At 43.3% G+C, this 14901-nt stretch overlaps 1 protein-coding gene across 1 annotated transcript in view; it reads right to left on the reverse strand.

Annotated features, from left to right (window-relative positions):
* LOC120023133 (VPS10 domain-containing receptor SorCS3-like) overlaps positions 1–14414 on the reverse strand; it is a 225389-nt gene extending 210975 nt beyond the window's left edge. The window contains exon 1 of the mRNA XM_038967117.1: positions 13686–14414. Coding sequence (XP_038823045.1) covers positions 13686–14414 — 729 coding nt within the window. The remainder of the gene's footprint in view (positions 1–13685) is intronic.
* Positions 14415–14901: the final 487 nt, after the last annotated feature.

Below are 14901 nucleotides of genomic sequence, written 5' to 3' on the forward strand. Positions count from 1 at the left end.
TATAATGGTCGTCTAGTACGTTCAGAACAGAGAGTAAAAGGAGCAGATTTCTGGGCACGGTAGAATAGATTCAAGGCATAATGTACAGACAAAGGTATGGTAGGATGTGAATACAGTGGAGGTAAACCTGTGCATTGCGTGATGATGAGAGAAATATTGTCTCTAGAAATATAATTTAACCTCTACTTCCTCAGAAACCCGGGTCCGGGAGCACCCCCACCAGTAAAAAAGCTGACTAGCATAGGCTAGCATAGCGTCACAAGTAAATAGTAGCATCTAAATATCATTAAATCACAAGTCCAAGACACCAGATGAAAGATACACATCTTGGTAATCAAGCCATCATTTCTGATTTTTAAAATGTTTTACAGGGAAGACACAATATGTAAATCTATTAGCTAACCACGTTAGCAAAAGACACCAGTTTTTTTACTCCACCAGTTTTTTACTCCATCAGTAGCTATCACAAATTCGACCAAATAAAGATATAAATAGCCACTAACCAAGAAACAAATTCATCAGATGACAGTCTGATAACATATTTATTGTATAGCATATGTTTTGTTAGAAAAATGTGCATATTTCAGGTATAAATCATAGTTTACCATTGCAGCCACCATCACAACTCGACTAGAATAACTACAGAGAGCAACGTGTATTACCTAATTACTCATCATAAAACATTTCTTAAAAATACACAGCGTACAGCAATTGAAAGACACAGATCTTGTGAATCCAGACAATATTTCAGATTTTCGAAGTGTTTTACAGCGAAAACACAATATAGCGTTATATTAGCTTAGCACAGTAGCAAACCAAACAACAGCATTGATTCCAGCCAAACATAGCGATAACGTATTCACCACCAAAATATATTAATTTTCACTAACCTTCTCAGAATTCTTCAGATGACAGTCCTGTAACATCATATTACACAATGCATATAGAGTTTGTTCAAAAATGTGCATATTTAGCGGCACAAATCGTGCTTATACAATGAAAATAGTGTCCAAATACTCAAGCAATCTGTCCGGCGCCATCTTGGAAAGACACCTATTCTTATCGAAAACTATTCATAAACTTGACTAAAAAAATACAGGTTGGACAGCAATTGAAAGACAAATTAGTTCTTAATGCAATCGCTGAATTACATTTTTAAAATTAACATTACTGTGCAATACAGGGTGCAATACAGGGTGCGATAACGCAAGGCTACACGGCAAATAATGGCGTCTTATGCATTTTACTTTTTCAACAGAACAACGAATTAACAGCATAAATAGTTCTTACTATTAGCTGAACTCCCATCAGAATCTTGGGAAAGGTGTCCTTTTGCCAAAAGAATCGTTGCTGGGTTGGAGAATGTTTCCTTCCACGTTGCAATTAGCAGTACACAATGGCATGCGAGAGAGAGATACCCAACTCAATACAACGTCAGAAAATGAAATGCCCGAAAATCGCAATATACTGACATAAACTGATATAAATCGGTTTAAAATAACAAGATTATGATGTCTTTAAAGCCTATATCGAATAAAAACAGAGCCGGATATATCTAGGAGCTAAAACCAGAGCTTCTAAAACGACATGCCAAGACCCTCTCTGCGTCAGCGCGAAGATCCAAAAGGGTGGACACCGATTCCAATCAATTTATAGACTTTCGGCTCTGCGTAGAGACTCCATTTCAAGGCCCTCTATTCGCTGACACCCAGGGGAAGGCGTATGCAGTGCATCTCAACCAATAGAAGACAGGCAAAGTTATACCCAGGTCTGGGAACAGGTTTGGAAAAATCTGCATTCTCAACTCCACATAGGGAAATTGCTCTAAGTCGAGTTCTGTTTCACTTACAGACATAATTCAAACGGTTTTAGAAACTAGAGAGTGTTTTCTATCCAATAGTAATAATAATATGCATATTGTACGAGCAAGAATTGAGTACGAGGCAGTTTAATTTGGGAACACCAAGAAAAAAATAGTGCTAACAGCTCCCCCTAAACCAGGTGATGTCACCGCATGTGTGGTAGGTGGAACTAAAGTGTTAAATAAGGCGTATTGAGCAGGCCTAGAGGCTCTACAGTGAAATAAAGCAATAATTACTAACCAAAACAGCAATGGACAAGGCATATTGACATTAGCGAGAGGCATGCGTAGCCGAGTGATCATAGGAGTCCAGTGAGTGGCTTCAGGCAGCTAGCGGGCCGGGGCTAGCAAGCTAACAGAAGGGCCTTGGAGGGACGTCGCTACGGAAGAAAGTATTTTGTGGCCCCCTCGTGCTATTACGTCGGCAGACGGATCAGCAGGGCTCCGTGTGGTAAACCAGGCCAATTGGCAAAATAGGTATAGTAGCCAAAGAATTTGTCCGGTGGGCCTCTTAAGCTAACATCTGATGTGCTCTGGACAGCTAGCGGGCCGCGTCTAGCATGCTAGCGGATGGGCATTCAGGGGACAACGCGACGGCAGAGCCAGTTGAGAAAACGCCATCGGGTGAATCACGTTGGTGGTCCAGTCGTGATGGGTCGGCGGGGGTTCAGGCCAGTTGGCAAAATAGGTATTGTAGCCCAAGGAGTGGCTGATGGACCTCTTTGGCGAGCCGGGAGATGGGCCTAGCAATGCTAGCTCCAGGTTAATTGGTTCTTGCTTCGGGACAGTGACGCTAGCCAGGAGTGGCCACTCGAATAGCAGCTAGCTAGCTGCGATGATCCAGGTGAAAGAAGAAAAAAAAAGTTCAGAGCTTGCGGTAGGAATCCGGAGATTATGGAGAAAAATAAGTCAGATTTGCTCTGGTTTGAGTCACGCTGTGCAGACTGGCGAGAGTTGTCCGTGATAGAGGTAGCTGATGACCGCTAGCAGTGGCTAGCTTACTACTAGCTTGTGTGTGTGTGTGTGTGTGTGTGTGTGTGTGTGTGTGTGTGTGTGTGTGTGTGTGTGTGTGTGTGTGTGTGTGTGTGTGTGTGTGTGTGTGTGTGTGTGTGTGTGTGTGTGTATGTGTGTGTGTGTGTGTGTGTGTGTGTGTGTGTGTGTGTGTGTGTGTGTGTCAACCTCTCATTCAGCAATTTACCACCAAACTTGTTAAGTAATGCTACCGCTGTATAATCAACTAACAGCATATCACATTCCCTCATTAAAACAAAGTTGCATCATCATTTCCCACTTATGGCCTCACATCTCAATAGCAACAGTGGTAGAAGCTATTCATAATCTGGGGACTGAGGAAACTTCAAGGCACACACCCAGACAAACCAGGATATCTGGCAAGTTCCTCATCTCTTTATTGAGGCCTGCAAGAATGAGTCCCAAGTGACACCATATCCCCTATATAGTGCACTACTTTTGACCAGAGCTATATGTGCACTACACAGGGAATTGGGTGTCATGTGGGACCCAGCCATACACAGCCAATAACCAGATACATAAGGAAAGCAATAACAACCCCTCTGTGCTTATGTAAACTGTCTGGAGGTAGAAATAGGCTGTTGTCCAAAGGAGCAGACAGGTGCTAGCCTACATACTGTATCAAAGAGCTTTAGAAGCAATTAACAGCTTGCCTAAGGGCATTGTTCACACAAGGCCTTCATAAGATTCCCAACGCCTGTCTAGTGGTGAAGTGTTTTCATGACTAGGCCCTGGAGCGTTTCCTGACTTGATTAAACTGTGGGCCTTATTTATTAAAGGCTATCACAAGGGCCCAGAGTATTTCCTGGTTGGGTCACGCGGTCAGGGATAAACTTGAGGCCCTTTTCGTGTATACAGGGCCGAGAGTTTTACCTCAGGCCCTAAGTACAGGCTATCACAAGGGCCCAAAGTATCTCCTGATTGGGATACCCGGTCAGGGATAACTCCAGGCCCTTTTCATTCATAACAATCACACATTGTGTAAAAACATTGTGTAAAAACACACCTAGCTAGCTCATTTTCTGATGCCCCTCCCACTCAGCGAAACTCCTCTAAAGAGAAGGCAAATGAATAATGCATTGATATATATAAACACTCTCTCTCTCTGTTTTACTGAGCACTGTTGTATTATTAGGTTTCAAACCAAGCTCGTCTTTACTTCTCTTAAAGCGTTAGTACAAATTAAAATGTGTGAATGCGTAGAGGGGGTGGCTATCATTAGAGGCTACTTTCATGAGGATGAGGATAGAGAGAGAGAGAGAGAGAGAGGGAGAGAGAGAGAGAGAGAGAGAGAGAGAGAGAGAGAGAGAGGGAGAGAGAGAGAGAGAGAGAGAGAGAGAGGGAGAGAGAGAGAGAGAGAGAGAGGGAGAGAGAGAGAGAGAGAGAGAGAGGTGGCACTTGGTAGACAAACACCCCATGCCGCACTGGACAGAGGACCACCCAGAAACCCCTACCAGACCACTGCACCACCAAGGAGCACCAGGCCCATGCAACGCCACACCAGACCCAGCTTTGGTTAAATCTGAAAAAAGAACTTGTACTGACAGAAAAAGATGTGTTCCTTTGCGCAATATATATCCCCCCCCCCCCCCCCTCAAAATCCCCATATTACTCAGAGGAGATCTTCCCCACCCTTGAGGAAGATACGTGCCATTTCCAGGCCCAGGGAAATGTGCTCATCTGTGGGGACACAAACGCGCGCACAGGAACACTACCTGATCTAACGAGCACATGAGGGGACAGCTTTATTACAGGCCATACTGTTTCTAACTGTCTTAATCTCCCCCATAGAAACAACCGTGACAGCACCGTCAACAAAAACGGAAGGGATCTTTTGCAGCTCTGTAGAAGCCTGGGTCTGTACTTTGTCAATGGTAGGTTACGAGGGGACTCTTTGGGGAGATTCACCTACTGCTCACCTCTTGGCCACAGTACAGTAGACTCGTTGATATTTTGGTCCCAGGTTGCTTTCTGGTATTCTTCTGTGCTGTTTTGGGCCCATCTGTATTAATTTCTATATGATCACAGACATTGACCCTTTCTCACTCAGCTCATTCACTGTCAAGCCACTAACACCTCTGTCTGATCACAGCCAAATTACGTTGTTCCTCAAAAGAACAGACATGGAAAGAACCACACATTCACAGCCCAGTAAGCTGTACAACATCAGAAATTAATACAGATGGGCCCAAAACAGCACAGAAGAATACCAGAAAGCAACCTGGAACCAAAATATCCAAACACTCTTAGATAACTTTCTGGATACCATATTCACTCACAGTAAAGAAGGCATCAATCTAGCAGTACAAAACATCAACTATATATTCAGGCAAACGGCAAATGAAGCACAATTGAAATTGATAAAAAACAAAACAAAAAAGATCACAGATGACAACTGGTTTGATGCAGATTGTAAAATTATAAGGAAAAAACTTAGAACACTATCCAACCAAAAGCACAGAGACCCAAATAATGGTGAATTACGCCTTCATTACTGTGAGACTTTAAAACTCTATAAACGTACACTCAGAACCAAAAAAGCACAGTACAACAGCAAGCAGCTGACACTAATTGAGGTGTCCATAAACACAAACAACTTCTGGCAAAATTGGAAAAAACTAGCGATACAATTAGCGATACAAAATGGTGACATATGGACAACCCATTTTAAAACACTCTACAACACCGTTCAAATTGACACAAACGCAGAACAACGCCAAATTCATGAGAATTTGAATGTATTCGAAAAAGCTATAAAGGACAATCAAAATCCACTGGACTCCCCAATTACTGACCAGGAGCTCTATAAGAAACGTTAGGCTCTCAAATGTAAAAAGGCATGCGGACCTGATGTCATCCTAAATGAGATGCTCAAACTCACTAGTGCAAAATTTCAATTGGCTATATTAAAACTGTTTAGTTTGATCCTGAGTGTAGGTTATTTCCCTGACATCTGGAATCAAGGACTCATAACCCCAATCTTTAAGAACGGAGACAAATTTGACCCTAACAATTACAGAGGCATTTGTGTGAACAGTAACCTGGGGAAGGTTTTCTGTAGTATTATCAATGTAAGAGTTCTAAACTTCCTTAATAAGCACAATGTCTTGAGTAAAAGCCAAATTGGATTTATACCAAAACATCGCACAACTGATCATATTTACACCCTACACACGCTGATAGATAAACATGTCCACCAAAATAATACCAAAATATACGCTTGCTTTATCGACTTCCAAAAAGCATTTGGTTCTATTTGGCATACAGGACTGTTCTACAAAGTTATTGAAAGTGGTGTAGGGGGTAAAACACATGACATAATTAAATCAATGTATACTGGCAATACGTGCAGCATTAAAATTGTCAAGAAAAGAACAGAATTCTTTAACCAGGGGCGGGGCCTTCGCCAGGGTTGCAATCTGAGCCCTGCACTCTTCAATATTTACATTAACGAATTGGCCACTATTCTAGAAAAATCCTCAGCCCCTGGTTAGTCTCCACAATTCAGAAGTTAAATGCCTACTGTTCACAGATGACCTATGCCTGCTGTCACCCACAGCACATGGCCTACAGCAGAGCCTGGACCTGCTAGAGCAGTACTGCCAGACCTGGGCCCTGGCAGTAAACCCCAGAAAGACTAAAATAATGATTTTCCAGAGAAGATCCAGATCTCAGGGAGTTAGACCAAAGTTCTCAATTGGTACAACATATATAGAGTACTGTACACATTACAATTACTTAGGTTTAAAAATAAGCTCAATTGGACACCTTAATGAGGAAGTGAATGAACTGAGAGAGAAAGCACGCAGGGCATTCTACGCCATTAAAAAGCAAATTCAAATTGAAATACCTATTAATATTTGGCTAAAACTAATTGAATATGTCATTGAACCAATTGCACTTTATGGCAGCGAGGTGTGGGGTCCACTTCCAAAACAAGATTTCATCAAATGGGACAAACACCCCATTGAAACCCTGCATGTAGAGTTCTGTAAGATTCTCCTACCTGTCCAGAGGAAAACTACAAACAATGCATGCAAGCCAGAATTAGGCCAATATCCACTAATAATAAAAACTCAAAAAATAGCAATTAAGTTTTGGAAACATCTAAAATACAGTGACCCCCTCTCATATCATTACCAAGCCCTGCAATGCCAAGAGCTGAGCAAAGAAAAGAGTCCCCTCATCCAGTTGGTCATGGGGCTGAGTTCACAAACCTGTTCTACTAACACACTGAAGCCTCAGGACCAGAACGTCCAATCAATCAGAATAAACCAAATTACAACACAGTCAAAACATAACTGCATTGCTTATTGGGAAACACAAGCACAAACAGAAAGCAAAATGCAGTGCTATCTGGCCCTAAATCGACAGTACACCGTGACTAAATATACCATGGTTACTGATCAAAATCTTAGAAAAACCTTGACAAAGTACAGGCTCAGTGAGCACAGCCTTGCCATTGAGAAGGGTAGACACAGGAAAACCTGGCTCCCAGTAGAGGAAATGCTGTGCAACCACTGCACAACATCAGAACCTGAGACGGAGCTGCATTTCCTGACAAAATGTCAAAAATATAAAACAATTAGAGCGTGTCATTTTCCCAAATTTGAAACCCTTATTCAAGGTTTCAAAGACCTCTCTGATGAGGATAGGCTACCCGTCCTGTTGGGGGAGGACGCAGAGAGCTGTGGGTTGGCAGCGCACTACATTGCTGCCTGCCATAAGTTGAGGGACAGTGTCTGACAGACCAATCAACCTGCACATGTACTCTACTGTATGCTTATTGTTATTGTTCAATATATGGTTATTTTGACCCTTGGTTATTGTTGTTACTGTTGTCCCGTTGACAATTTTGATTCTCATTTTTATTTATTTTTATATTGTAAATATCCAAAATAAGCTTTGGCAAAATGTACATCGTTACGTCATGCCAATAAAGCGAATTGAAAAATTGAGAGAGAGAGAGAGAGAGAGAGAGAGAGAGAGAGAGAGAGAGAGAGAGAGAGAGAGAGAGAGAGAGAGAGAGAGGGGAGATTGGAATAGTCTTCCTTTAGCAAATACAATGGAGAGACAGGAGTTCAAAGTCACATACTGCTTGCTTACCCAGACTGACTCTGTTAGCAAATCTCCCATCATCAAGCCACATATATTTCCCTCCACTAAATGAAAGATGCTAACACAATATGTTTGGTAATGGCCGATGTTAACGCAGGTTATTATCATTAAAATCTAAATGTGAATAAAAAAGAGAAGAAGGGGATAGTAAAGTCTATGTGGCGTGGCCCCGTTTTACGGCCATTCGCAGTCTTTTTCATAGATAAGATCATTTTAATTAGACAGTGTGTTAATTGAGTGTGGCTCCTGGGGTATAATACAGTATGTCATTATTAGTCTGCATCAACGGCAACCCTTCACAACCGTGACACCATTCACCCGACTGAGTGAGAAAGAGAGGGAGAGAGTGACAGAAAGAGGAAGGGGGAGGGAAAGAGTGTTTGCGTGTGTGAGAGAGACAGATGAAGAGTGAGTGTGAGGGAGAGAGAGAGAGGTAGGTGATCTCCCCCTCAACATCCTCTCTGACATCATTACTTAGTCATTGCGTTCTGCCTAATGTGCTAACATTCAGGAAATGCCAAGAGAGATCAACGTTACAAGGTATCCCATTTTGCCTAAACAACGGTGGTAAAGGTCGAGACTCTATGCCCAGGGGGAGCATGCTGCATATACCACCTACTTCGATCTACCTACTACACTGCACCACACAGTCCAACCACTACCATGCAAAACTGGTCTGAGATCAGCTGTTAGAGAACTAGAGACAGTCAGACTATGCCAGTCCAACCACTACCATCCAAACTGTACTGGGATCAGCGGTTAGAGAGCCAGAGACAATGTCACGGTCGGCCCCTACTTTATCCTGAGATACCTCCCGTGGAGAAAGAGGTTTAATAGAATGAAGATGAAACCAAATCACATTTGACACTCTTTTATATTAATGTTATTAACACCTACACACAGACTCTCTCTAACACACAAACTCACACACACACACACACAGACATGCGGCTCTGTGATCTGTCGACACCCTTATACAGCAGAAAGGGATCAGTGGCCAAGCGTATGATTACACTCAAGTCAAACAGTCTTAACGTATCCTTCCACCAAGGCCTACTCTAGTACCGCTACTGTGGTGATGGTACAGGAAACACAATGAGACCATTAGCTTGGTGATTGGCTGCCGTCAACACCTTTCATCCAATGGGTAGCTCCGAGCCATGCAGGAGACATGAGTCTCAAGGCTTTTAGTGACTTCTGTGGTCTTAGATGTTGCTCTGTTACAACAGCAGGTGCTATGTAATGTGATTGTAATTGACCCTGAATGTGTTGTAATGCAGGCATACTGGGTAAATGTGTGGCTATCAAACGCTAATAAGCCAACTTTAGTTACATTAAACTACCTTCATCGGTAAGTCTTGGAGAGCAGTTTTCACAAGGAGTTTCATGACCTGGCCCGACCAGGAAAAGTTCACTAAGTTAAAATGAGGACACTAGTTATAATTCCATCGCCTTTCACATGTTTCTCTCAATCCAGTCCATTAACTAGATAATAAATGACATGCATGTAGACGATCTTGATAAAGCAACTAAACAAGATGCTAAACACGAACACACAGTTCGGCGCTAGCCTGAAAAGGTTGGGCCAAGTTAGCTCAAGTCAAGATGTATCCTCCGTCTAGTCGTGGCGGCACATGACGTCTTGCCACCAAGCTTCACTACTTCCACTTCGGAGAGGAAACAAGGGCTGGGAAAACACATTTGTAAACACAAAGTAGATGAAGAGGGGAGGGGATGGAAGTATGAAAAGAGGAAGAGTCCCTTTGGAAGAGTGCATTATTTATGACACCCCATCCTATCCTCCTCTCTTCCCTTCTTCCTCCAGAGATGCTAGTTCCTCCATAGCAGTAGGTAGCAAAATAGTGCCACTTTATAATCCATTAGCATCACTAAATGGAAGGGAAGCCATCCAAGTGGTGAGACGAGACACAGACGGGGCTAGGAACAAGCCCCCTGTGTACATCCTAAATCATGTTCCAGGCCTCTGCATGGATGCCAAAGCTGTGTTTAGATATGCCAACCAACTACGCCACCCTCTCCTCACTGTTGGTGGGTGCAGTAAGGGGGTTGGCGAACAACAATATTTTTCCAGACGAGTGGATGTTGTTGACTTAAGGAAGTTAATTTCAGTTCAGTTCAATTAAATTCAGTTTAGTAAAATTAATTTCAGTTTAGTTCAGTTTATTTCGAGGGGAAGAATCCATGTGTACCAGCATATTCCTTTTTTCAGGTTGAGGAGTCAGGTGCTTGAGTCTACTAAATGTACTGCAATTATTGAAGAAATTAAATGTCTCCAATTATGGTCTGTACAGTATGCCTACAGTATGGTTACTAATTGTGTATGAAAGACCTCCACTTGTACAGTATGTGTTTTGCCTATTAGCTCTCTGAAAGAGATGTAGGCATCTCAAAAGATCAACTCACTACGTCGATAACCTGCCAGATTTATAATGAACTCTTCTTACATTAAAGACCACTCACAGTCCCACTCTGCATCTTATGCAAATGCGTAATTAGATTTCCCCCACTGGATGTATGAAGAACAAAGAGAAGACCGTGTGTTGCATCATGAAGAAAAAACATCAAGATAAAAATATGGCCATAGATCCTGCCAAGGCTGGCAGATTTTCCTGCACTATTGACGTATATGTACTGTAGATATTCACTACCAGCGAAGTGCATTACTGGAAGCATCGACATCAAAAGCAAGTGGATGGATGAAATACATTATCAAGGTTGAAAATCACTTATGAAAGTGGCTTTTATGATAGTAATGATCAGCATGAAGCACAATAATGGCGGCCATTTTGTATCCACACTGGCAAGAAGAAGGAACCCTGCCATTATATTCATAAACACCACTGAGACTGAGAAACTCGACACTCTGCCCATCTCTCTCCCCATAGGGAGTCTAGGCTAGGCTAGTATCCACCCAGGGCTCAGGCACACAGACAGACAGACAGACAGACAGACAGACAGACAGACAGACAGACAGACAGACAGACAGACAGACAGACAGACAGACAGACAGACAGACAGACAGACAGACAGACAGACAGACAGACAGACAGACAGACAGAGAAGAGACCACATTAGCCTTGTCTACACGCCTCAGAGGGTACAACCTGCCTTGGGGAACATAACACACCATAACACCACTTCTACCCATGTCATCCTAGAGGAGTAGTGGCACAGGGCACAACATGGCTCAGGCAGCACAAGCACAGCATTCTGGGTAGAAGTTTTAAAAAAAGTAAAAGAAGGAAAGGGAGTGTGGTGGCACAACGGCAACTGAGTGAATGCATGGGTGAGGCCAGAGTAGACTCGTTCAGCCACCCACACACGTTCCGCCACACACACACACACACACACACACACACACACACACACACACACACACACACACACACACACACACACACACACACACACACACACACACACACACACACACACCGACCCCAACTGCTGTGGTTAAGTTAGAGTTAGAGCACTTCAGGCTCCATCAGGCCGTCCTTGAGGGCTTAATTCATCACCCATACAATCAGGATCTAAAGCCCAATGAAGATAAAGTAGTCCAGTACTAGTGTCTGAGAGCTAGAGAAAACATGCTTGAGTAGGCAGTCAGTCCCCCTCATCTGGCAAGAAGAAAATATTTCAAAATTGATACCTGTTTCCGTCTTCAAGATAATTATTACAGATTTACAGCTAGGGGGAAACGGAGGCAGGGAGTTGGGCTGGCTGAGGTAGACAATACACCCAGAAAACCTGTCTCACACACACAGAGCCAAGCGCATACACACATACACACAGAGTCCGCACACACACTCACACTCACACACACACACATACACAAACGTCCCCAAACCGCCGCAGCCATCACTGCGAGTTAAAAAACAAGTTCATGCAGCGTGTCATAGTCATTTCAGACAGAGGACTGAAACTGAGGGATTCGTTTTTTTTCATCCAAATGAAATCAAGCAAAAAAGAGGCAGACACAACAACAAAAGAAACATGTAAGAAGGATTTAAAAAAGAGCCCAGTGGTTTTCTCTGCTCTGAGTCTGCATGGTTGAGGAAATTACTTTTATTCATTTCGCCTTATTATTCTGTTTCAAATGAAGGCCTCTAAGCCCTTTTAGGGGGGATGAAATCATGTCAGTATTCCAGCCATGTCAAAATAAAACTGGGATGGAATGATCTGGCTGCTTCTGGAAGATGATTAATCTGTGTCATAACAGCCATTCATGTATTAGTAGCCTGCAGTATTAGCCAGAACAAGGACATGTCCTATCATTAACATGACCTACATGTTCCAGTGACCTCAGTTAAAGTACAAGCTGTCTTCACTCACAGAGGATGAGACAGGTTGTAGTGCATCAACAATGAATACCCTTATGTAGACGGACAGATTTTGGTGGCAGAACAACATTTATAGACCAAAATCAGATATGACCTATCAGTTCTCCTCTGTGCGGTTGTAAAGCTGCTATTACAGGCTCATAGCCTGCCAATCAATGTAATTGTATTATTGACCATCACCATAGGTATTGATCACATAGGCCAAGGCATATTGAGAACAGAGTTCTAAGTGCTGTGAATGTTTGCTAAGGATATTCAGGCTTCACAAGGGTCCTTCCCTGGATGATTTCATTGCCCCTGATTCCACGAGAGACCATTGTCTCAGGCTCTGTATCCCTACACAATTGCAGATGCTGCTTTTAAGAAGCATAATGATAGTCTCTCGTACATTGTACGCCACCCTTTGGAGTGTCTGTGTAAGTGCAGGTAACAAGTGCACCGATTACTAATTTGGGGAGCGAGGCATTATTCTGAATATAATTTACTCTGGCATGATGACAGTTTGCAGATTAATTTATTTAAAAAATCCATATAAATGGTAAATATGCATATAAAGTCCACATAATTCATAGGTATTGAATATAGCTATTAAACTAGGCCTATTAAATCTATAGCTTTGGTAAAGGAATTGTGAACATAGAAGCAACAGGAACAAGCCAGCAATTCAGAGGACCACATAGGCTTGCTTTCATTCGATGCGAAATTTCGTTATTACAAGTAAAGAGTTCAAATAATTTATATCCCCGTCAAAAATATTTACAAATCTGCCCAATCAATTAGCCGAGATTGCATGAAAAAGCCAAAGCGACCTATACAAGATCTATAACAAAACATATTGCAAAATACAGGACACGTTAACGATTATAATTTATTTCAGTCGTATTCATTACATATAAATAATCTAAAAATAGTGGAATTCACCTGTCAGAGTAACCTAAAGGCGCAAGTATAGTGAGTGTTTTCCAACCGCTATGTGAAGCAATGCTGCTATCGGTATAGCACGGGCACGGAGTCTGCTGCAATCAAGCATATCTCCGTGTGCAATAGCAATACCAGTCCAACCGGGCCCCGAATGCTTCTGGAGGTGCTGAAACCTATGTGGGACATAGTGCCCTACTGTGCGCAACTGAACCAATGCACCTGTTACAGTGGACAAACAACTCGCTAAAACAAGCGAATATTTCCGTGCGCAGCACAGTTTGGATATAATAAGCCTTTACAGTCCTTGACGAAACGTAGTGCTTCATAATATAACATTGTTTTTTTTGTGAAATACAAATACACATGACAAATGGTGAATAATCATCACTTACGCTGCTGTTTTGCCCCGACCAGTAAACCACTGCGTGGTTATGCGCTGAGTCCCCGGTCAAGGCGAAAGTAGCGCTGCTTAGTTTGGGATCATCTCCTCTGGAAGTCCCTCGACCCTCGTCCCTGTTCCATTTGAATTCGGATCGGCCCAGTCTGTGTCCGTCCAGTAACGGACCAGGACTCCTTCTCTCATCCGATGTCTCTCCTTCTAAACCGGGGCCACCGGTCCTAAGGCTATCCCTAAACTCGGGGGGTTCGGGACCGCTTCGCTTCGCTCTCCGTAACGCAACATCCACAGCACCATCCTTGACCTTACCCAAATCATCCACCCCAATATTATATTCACCACGGTACCTTTCTTCGTTTTCACTAGACCCAGTTAAATCTTCCAGAGCGACTTTTGGGGTAACTCCATCGCTAGTGAATCTCGGCTCATTCACGAGAACACCTGCCTGTTGGGTGTCGCTTGGTACTCCAGTATTTTGGTCAGTAACTCCGAGTAGCTGGTACTCCAGCCGGACCTGTTCCAGAGCTTTGGCCGCCTGCCTCGTACCATCAGCCGCGTGCGTACCGGTATCCAGCTGTAATTCCTTCAGGTGTAGCTGGACCGGCGACTGGCACGATGCGCAAGTTATCTCCGCCTTGGCATTTAGCTGGGTATGAGCGGAGATCAGAAGCCAGGTACACAGAGTTAAGTGCAAGCCTGGGCAGAAGCCAAGCCAAGTATCCATTGCTGGTATAGTTAGAGATTTGGGTCCAACTCACGGAGCGGGAAAACCTTATCCAACCGAGGACCAACTCCCCCCAAAGTCGGTGAGATTTTCGTGGTATTTAGAAAAGCGCTCTTCAGCTTAACTGTTCACGTTCAAGGAGCTGGTCGCGGGAGCCACCACATAGGAGAGGAGCTGTATCGAAGCCGACCTGCCGAATGTGCGCCCGGATGAGAGGAATACTGTGAGAGAACGCGAACGCAAGAGAGAGACGAGAGCGAGAGCTGAGAACGAGAGAGAGAGAGAGAAAGAGAGAGAGAGAGAGAGAGAGAGAGAGAGAGAGAGAGAGAGAGAGAGAGAGAGAGAGAGAGAGAGAGAGAGAGAGAGAGAGAGAGAGAGAGAGAGAGAGAGAAAGAGAGAGAGAGAGAGAGAGATGCGCCTTGGCTTTCACACTGGTGGTGATAGCCTACTAGTAATAGAATATGATATGACCGATAAAGACCTATTC

This window comes from Salvelinus namaycush, chromosome 2 (genome assembly GCF_016432855.1).
Source record: "Salvelinus namaycush isolate Seneca chromosome 2, SaNama_1.0, whole genome shotgun sequence".
NCBI lineage: Eukaryota > Metazoa > Chordata > Actinopteri > Salmoniformes > Salmonidae > Salvelinus > Salvelinus namaycush.